At 49.7% G+C, this 7,907-nt stretch overlaps 2 protein-coding genes across 2 annotated transcripts in view; one reads left to right on the top strand and one right to left on the bottom strand.

The window, feature by feature from the left end:
* Positions 1-1,735, top strand: part of LOC125307896 (calsyntenin-2-like) — a 70,680-nt gene extending 68,945 nt beyond the window's left edge. The window contains exons 13-16 of the mRNA XM_048264026.1: positions 77-219; positions 876-990; positions 1,066-1,250; positions 1,421-1,735. Coding sequence (XP_048119983.1) covers positions 77-219; positions 876-990; positions 1,066-1,250; positions 1,421-1,639 — 662 coding nt within the window. The 3' untranslated portion in view covers positions 1,640-1,735. The remainder of the gene's footprint in view (positions 1-76; positions 220-875; positions 991-1,065; positions 1,251-1,420) is intronic.
* A 2,907-nt stretch (positions 1,736-4,642) lies between these two features.
* LOC125308460 (tripartite motif-containing protein 42-like) lies at positions 4,643-7,907 on the bottom strand. Its single transcript, XM_048264998.1, has 7 exons — positions 7,799-7,907; positions 7,577-7,701; positions 6,539-7,344; positions 6,075-6,331; positions 5,296-5,811; positions 4,922-5,137; positions 4,643-4,823 (listed from the first exon to the last, which is right to left on the bottom strand). Exons 2-7 carry the CDS (start codon positions 7,675-7,677, stop codon positions 4,758-4,760), a joined length of 1,962 nt encoding a protein of 653 aa, XP_048120955.1. The 5' UTR covers positions 7,678-7,701; positions 7,799-7,907; the 3' UTR covers positions 4,643-4,757.

The raw sequence follows: 7,907 nt of genomic DNA, 5'->3' as shown, positions 1-7,907 counted from the left end.
TTTAAATGTCTTTGTGTGTGTGTGTGTGTGTGTGTGTGTGTGTGTGTGTGCATGTGCGTGTGCATGTGTGTGTCAGGTGTGGACTCCATGGTTAACTATGCAGAGGTGATGAGACAGGTGCGCTATCAGAACCTGCAGCCAGAGATCTCCGTGCGAAACTTCCGCCTCTCTTGCTCCGAACTCAATGGCCAGTACACCTCCAACCAGTTCAACCTAGAGGTGAGGTGGAGAGAGGGCAAAAGGGAGAGAGGGAGGGACTGATGGATGAACAGTGGGAGAGAGAGTGAGTGGAAAGGGAGAGGCAGAGCGAGAGAGAGAGAGAGATTTGTGATTCTCCAAACATAGAGGTTTGATTGCCTAAAATTAATGATTAGTAATTTTGATTAAATTATAAAGAAATATGCAATTGCTATTGATTACCTTCTGAAATAATCACATTTGGTAGGGTACTTTATGTAAACTTCTTCCCAGTCTGCTAGAAGCCGACAGAACCAGTAGAGCCCAGAGCACATAATCTGGAAGCAGACAGTATTAGTTGAGCCCAGAGCATCTCATCTGTAAACAGACAGTACCAGAAGAGCCCAGAGCATTTCATCTGGAAACAGACAGTACCAGAAGAGCCCAGAGAATCTCATCTGGAAACAGACAGAGCCAGTAGAGCCCAGAGCATCTCATCTGGAAGCAGACAGTACCAGTAGAGCCCAGAACACATCCTCTGGAAGCAGACAGTACCAGTAGAGCCCAGGACACATCCTCTGGAAGCAGACAGTACCAGTAGAGCCCAGGACACATCCTCTGGAAGCAGACAGTTCCAGTAGAGCCCAGGACACATCATCTAGGTTCTTGTCTCATCTGCTCTCTCTCATCACACCCAGGTCAATGTCCTGCACAGCTCAGCGGCCACTGAACATGTCAATCACATGATGGCTCCACACAAATTTAGACCGGTGGTCCACCATCCTCTTATGCTCCGTGCTGTTGAAAGTCCAGGTAGGAAGCACAGCGTGTGTGTGTGTGTGTGTTTTTGTGTGTGTGTGTGTGTATAATAATCTGCTCTCTCTGCAGGTGTGCCGAGTCTAGCAGGTGTCGTGTTGGTGGTGTGTGTGGTGGTGCTGGCGGTGGTGGTGGTGGTGGGGGCCTACAGGATCCATGTCACACTCCGTCAGGACCAAAACAGCACACACACACTCACACACATGGGCCAGCTCTGGGACGAGTCCGCTCTCACCATCACAGTTAACCCCATGGAGGTGAGGGATGAAGAGAGGTAGAGGGGGAGAGAGAGAGAAACACATTTTATATATCTAATTATTTTATACAACTAATAATCTATTTACCTAGAGCTATTATGCAGTATCCAAGTGTATTCATATTTTTTAAATGTCTTTGTGTGTGTGTGTGTGTGTGTGTGTGTGTGCAGAGTTTTGAAGATGCTCTGGCTGCTGTAGGAGAAGTCACTGAAGATGAGGAGGAAGATGACGAAGAAGAGGACGACGATGACGACGACGACGATGATGAAGATGATGACATCACGAGTGCAGAGTCTGGCAGCGAAGGGGAAGATGAGGATTTACCCAACATGCAACAGGAGAGCAGAAGGAGGGCCCAGCAAGACTGGGACAACATGTCACCTTTCTGAACACACACACACACACACACACACACACAAACACACACACACACACACACACACACACAAACACAGAGACATGTCAATGCTCACAGAACACAACACACAAACACACAAACACACACACACACACACACACACACACACATACACACACACTCACATCAATGCTCAGAGAACACAACACACACACACACATACACACTCTGACACACAAACACACACACATACACACACTATGATTATAACTACCAGCCTGTGTATCTTCATTGTGACACTCTTAGAAAGTGACTGACCACAGGGTGAACCCATAGACTGTATAGTCTATGGGTGAACCACCCCCTCTTCCTCTTTTCTCTCTATCTCTCTCTCCTCCTCTCCCTCCCTCCCTCCCTTTCTCTTTACTTACCTCCCTCCCTCCCCATGAAAGGGTAAAATGGTATGTGAAGAGCCCTGCATGCTCAGAGTTGAAGGTGTAGCAGCTCTTTTTCTTATTGGACCTGTTTACAATCCTGCCCTCTCCTCTCTGCTGTAATGGTGAAGATGTGCATTTGTGTGTGTGTTTGTGTGTGTGTGTGTGTGTGTGTGTGTGTGTGTGTGTGTGTGTGTGTGTGTGTGTGGGGTGTGTTTGTGTGTGAGTGTGTGCGCCTGTGTTTGTGTGTGTGTGTGTTTCCACGTGTGTGTGTGTGTGTGTGTGTGTGTGTGTGCATATTTGTGTAAACATGTTTATCCTTCCCATGACTCTGACCCTGATTATGACTGTGATCATTACTGTGTCGAGAAAAGGAATGCTGAATGATGATTTTGTATTTATGTATTTATTTAGTTATTTATTTATTTATTTATTTATTGTTCTGTTTCTTCAGTCTTGATCCTAAGTTATGATCCAAGTCTGAGTATGAAAGAAACTATAACTTCAGGTGTTTTTCAGGTCTTCTTATTTTTGTATGGATCGTGTGATGTTAATGGTGGACCAGACACCGTGTGTGTGTGTGTGTGTGTGTGTGTGTGTGTGTGTGTGTGTGTGTGTGTGTGTGTGTGTGTGTGTGTGTGTCTTTGCACATTTGTGTGTGTACATTATGTGTGTGCGTGTGTATGTGTATGTGTCTACAATCATTGTTGACTCCACACAAATTCTCTTCTTCTCTCCTCTCCTGATTGATCCATATCCATTAAGCTGTTATTTGTGTGTGTGTGTGTGTGTGTGTGTGTGTGTGTGTGTGTGTGTGTGTGTGTGTGCGTGCGCGCTAAAGGCTAGCCATGCCTCCATATATTAATTATGCATGATAACCCCACCCTGGCAGTTGAACCTGCACCCTCCCCCGGGGCCAGTGTCCTGTTGTTGACTTATATGGAGAGCTTATAGGAATGCACATACCCCACCCCACCCGTTAGTGTGAACACCATGCTGTTGGACCAAACCCTGTGTTGAACCAAGGCATGTGAAACCCCGCTGTGTAAATGTGTAGGGAAGCTCCTTCAACTTGTGGGAGACAGATAGGGAGAGCACAAAGATCAGATCGATCAGTGTTGAGTGTGTAGTAGTGTAGGAGAGATGCTGTGTGTGTGTGTGTGTGTGTGTGTGTGTGTGTGTGTGGGTGGTACTAGTAGCCAGGAAAATAACACAGTCTAGACCAAGGTGTATACTAGTGTGGGAGAGATGTGGTGTGTATGTGTCGGGAAACCAGTGATTGACAAGGAGAGATGTGGTGTGTGTGTGTTTGTGTGTGTGTGTGTGTGTGTGTGTGTGTGTGTGTGTGTGTGTGTGTGTGTGTGTGTGTGTGTGTGTGTGTGTGTTTTGATTCAGACCAGAAGGTGGAGTCTCCTGTAGCTTACTCACACTGATGAGGGCCTGGAGTGGAGTGGACTCTCACTGCAGAGAGTGACACAATATCCACTGAATGAATACATGACAGGCAGTTGAGGCCCTCTTTTACAATGATGTCAAGGTGTAGGCCTACTATGCCATACTATGAAAACAAGGTGTAGGGCTACTATGCCATACTATGAAAACAAGGTGTAGGCCTACTATGCCATACCATGAAGACAACAGACTTTGTCCAATGGGCCTCTCTATACCATGACTTCTCAGTGTTTCTCACTCAGACACATTCACTCACGCACCGATACCCACTCTCTCATGTACACTCACTCATTCTGGGGCAGCCATGGCCTACTGGTTAGCGCTTCGGACTTCTAACCGGAGGGTTGCCAGTTCGAACCCCGACCAGTAGGCACGGCTGAAGTGCCTTTGATCAAGGCACCTAACCCCTCACTGCTCCCCGAGCGCCGTTGTTGTAGCAGGCAGCTCACTGCACCGGGATTAGTGTGTGCTTCACCTCACTGTGTGCTGAGTGTGTTTCACTAATTCACGGATTGGGATAATTACAGAGACCAAATTTCCCTCACGAGATCAAAAGAGTATATATACTTATACTCATTCACTCATGAACTCACTCCCTAATGAACACTTAATATATCACAAACAGCTTATACACTCAATCACTCACTCATTCACTTTTGAACTCACTCCCTAATTAACATACAGGACATCCATTCACTCACCCACTCACTCTTGAACTCATGCCCTAATGAACTCCCCACCCCTCATGCTGTAACAAACAGTGCAGAATATTCATTCACTCACTTACTCTTTCACTTACTCACTCACTCACTCATCTCTCCATTCTATCACTGGGAGTACCAGGGGAGGACAGGACCATGGTGTGACAGTGTGGAGGTGTGGACATGGTGTTTGTGAGGAGACGTGTGCTGTGTTCATGTTTTTGTCTTTTGTAAACCTGTCTGTGTCGTGTGATGTTCCTGACAGTGCCCTCCAGTGCCCCCAACTCTATATTGTATGGGCCAATAAAAAGACGTTTTGGACACTAAAGCTTAGTGACTCCATGTTTTTTCTTTCTTTCTTTCTCTCTCTCTCCCTTTTTTTTTCATCTCTCTCTGCCTTCGGGCAATAACAGGTACTTTCTGAATGATGTTGACAGAAGAAGCAGGCTTAGTGCAAGTCTGTTTTTATTGAAGAAGTGATCATTTTAAAAAGATAAAGTAGACCTCTCGATTTTTTTGTCACAGATGAAGTGACAGTGAAACAGATGTCCCATTTCCATGGTTACGCCTCCTGAGCCGGATTGGTCCTTTGCTCCTTCTCCCCCTCTTCCGAGCGGCCGGTGTTCACCTAGCGGCCAGAGGACACAGAGTTACAACTTGTTCCACACCACCCATAGCAACGGGTGCAGGTTGCTGTGGAAAGCGTAGCGTGGCGTGTGTACTGACCCGGTAGGTGGAGCTCCAGGCGCCGTGGCCGTGCTCGTTAACGGAACGGGCCCGGAACAGGTACTGTGTGTCATGGCGGAGACCCGAAGTCTGCAGGCTGCAGCCTTTGACTCCGCCCGTCACCACGCCCCGCCCACTGGCCACGCCCATGCTGGCGTCCTGGAAGTGCACGTCGAAGGAGTGCACATCCTCCCCCATTGGAACCATCCAGAACACCTGCAGCAACAGCAGAGTTTGTAAAACAAACGCACACAGAAGTGCAATATAGTCTGTGCATTCGAGAATCAGGTATTATGTACAGCATGTTTTGAGTTGAGTTGGTTGTCACACATGAAACACACAGATATAGTACACACACACACCACACACCCTACCTCCATGGTGGTGCCGTAGGCATTGTGCTGGTAGATGATGGGGGGTCTGGGCAGCAGCAGGGATTTAGTCTCTGTTGCTCCATCACCGGCTGGCATCCCCAGGTCCTCCTCCATCACCAGGGACTCCTCCTCATCTCCACTGCCCAGCAAGGGAGTGTCTGGCCTGGGCACCACGTCCGCTTCCACGTCTATGTCCCCCCCGATGCCAACCTCCTCCTGCTCCTCCTCGTCTGGCTCCTTCTCCCCTGCTTCCTCACCGATCATCTCTTTGGCGATGGAGGTGGGCATGACAACCGTGTCAGTGTCGGTGGGCCTCCAGCGCAGGTGCTTTCCCATGAGGCTTTGCAGGTCGTGCAGGAGCTCGTCAAAGTGCAACTCGGCTCCGGCGAGTGGCTGGTACCCGGCGGGCAACAGATGGGTATCCGGCCGTGGCATCTCGGCACTGAGTGCACTCAGCCAGCGTGCCAATCCGGTGGCTCCCTGCAGAAACACAGATGCCCGCGGCTCCAAGAGGGCCTAATGAGCAAGTAAAGGTAAAGGTTATAGTACTTTATACTTTATACTATACTTTATACTTTATACTGTACTTTATAGGGCTTTACAAGGAATGAATAAAAATCAAACATGCGAGAACTCGTTTGTTACCATGCCATTCTATTTGTGTGGGAGTTGCAAAGTACAGAGTTGCACTATAATGATACACAAAACACAATATACGAGAGACGGGGAATATAAGACACAGTGCACAAGAGACAGGGAACATAAGTCACTCTATGGACCTGTTTGCTGATTTCCCTCAGCCCGGTCAGGGAGCGCCTCAGTGGGCCAGCATGCTGCAGGAAGGCCTGGGCCACAGCGTCGGTGCTGGAGCTCAGGGCGTCCAGGTGGGAGAGCAGTGCCGCCTCCTGGTCGAACAGGGCATTGCGCAGGGACAGGAAGCCGTTGCGGATGGAGCGGCGAAGCTCAGCGCTGCCGGAGGACACACGCATCGCCAGAGCCTCCATCTGCTCCCAGTCAGAGTCACACTGCTGCTGGACTAAACACACACACACACTCCGTCAGTCCCTATCTATTGCTTTCTTTCTAGTGCCCACTGTTTTTCGTTTCTCACTCACTCCTTAACACACACAACACACAAACACGTACACACACACACACACACCCATACACGTGCAAATTCTTACTGAAGTATATTCACACACATCAAAACACACACACACACTGCATATTTGTTCTCTCTCACCCATGCTGGCATGTTCCAATGCCTGGCATAGCACGGCCTCAGAGCTGGTTCGTGCCTCGCTCAGTGGCGCCACCAGGTGCCCATGGTGGTCACTGTCAGATTGCACCATGCAGTCGTGGCAGCCTAGGGTACCGTCGCTCTGGCAGAAGTGCGTGAGGGAGTGCTCGGGGTGGACAGGGCACAGCTCTCGTTCCTCCTCCTGGACGGGCTCAGCCAGGGTGTGGGCGCTGTACGCCGGGTTGCCGTGGAGCTTGCGCAGGCACTTGGCACAGTAGTGGAGACGGCAGGTGGCACAGTAGTTCTGGGCGGGCCGGCGTTTGGAGCAGAGCTCGCAGGGTGCAGGACGCCGGCCCACAGCCACGGGCAGCGGGCACGGCGACGAGGTGGACACAAAGCCCAGGGTGCAAAGGAGGGGCACGTGCCGCTGCAGCTGACGCAGCTCCGGGTGGGCACCCACCAGCTTCTGTGCCGTCTGTGCCAGCAGCACGTTGGCAGGGAAGGACCAGGCTCCGGGCAGCAGCGGGTAGCTAGCCTGGCACCGAGGGCATGCGGCCAACGGCTCCACCAGGGCAGGCGTGGCATTGATGGAGACAGAGTCAGTGGGGGTGGGCGCCAGCTCGCGTGCCTTTTTCTTGCGCAGAGTGGCAAGGCAGGCCAGACACAGGCAGTGACCACAAGGCAGGGAGATGGGGTGCTGCAGGAAGGTGCCGCAGCCAGGGCAGCAAAGGAGTTCGGCCAGGGGCAGGAGGACAACACTGAGCTCGCGATGAAGCTGTCTCCCTGGGGTGCAGGCCTGGCTCAGGGACCTGGCAGAACGTGGGATTGCAGTCAGAACACATACCAAACATCAAAATTATGTTGTTATGATCTTTTAAGAACAAACAAAATAACCACTGGACCCCTTAAAATGACTTTGAATAACTATTTTATGATGTACTGGTAATCAGAATTAGATCATATTTTTAACATGCTACTTGTTGTTAGCTATATGTTCCCTAACTTTACAGATATCACGTCAGTTGCTTTCTTCCAACCTACCCCGAGGAGCTGGTGTTGGCCGCTTTGTTACATGAATCACTCAGCTTCTGAGCGCTTGAGTGCCCCCAGCAGGACATGGTGGACTTGGAGTCTGACGACATTTGCAACAACTGCTGACACTGAAGCTGGAATATTTCGAGGAAATAGCAGGCTGCTTAATGATATGTGTGTGTAAAGTGAAAAAAAATAGACTTGCTTGGAAAGACAGCTGAAAATACTTACATGTGACGGCAGTGTGTGTGCGCTATAATGTTGAATGAAGGCAAAATGACTCGGTTCGACTGATTAGAGAGTAGTAGACTCTGCATCGTCACAATCAAAATCCACTTGT

This window comes from Alosa alosa, chromosome 15 (genome assembly GCF_017589495.1).
Source record: "Alosa alosa isolate M-15738 ecotype Scorff River chromosome 15, AALO_Geno_1.1, whole genome shotgun sequence".
Lineage (NCBI taxonomy): Eukaryota > Metazoa > Chordata > Actinopteri > Clupeiformes > Clupeidae > Alosa > Alosa alosa.
The sequence above is the reverse complement of the archived record's forward strand: the minus strand, read 5'-3'. Positions and strand labels throughout refer to the sequence as shown.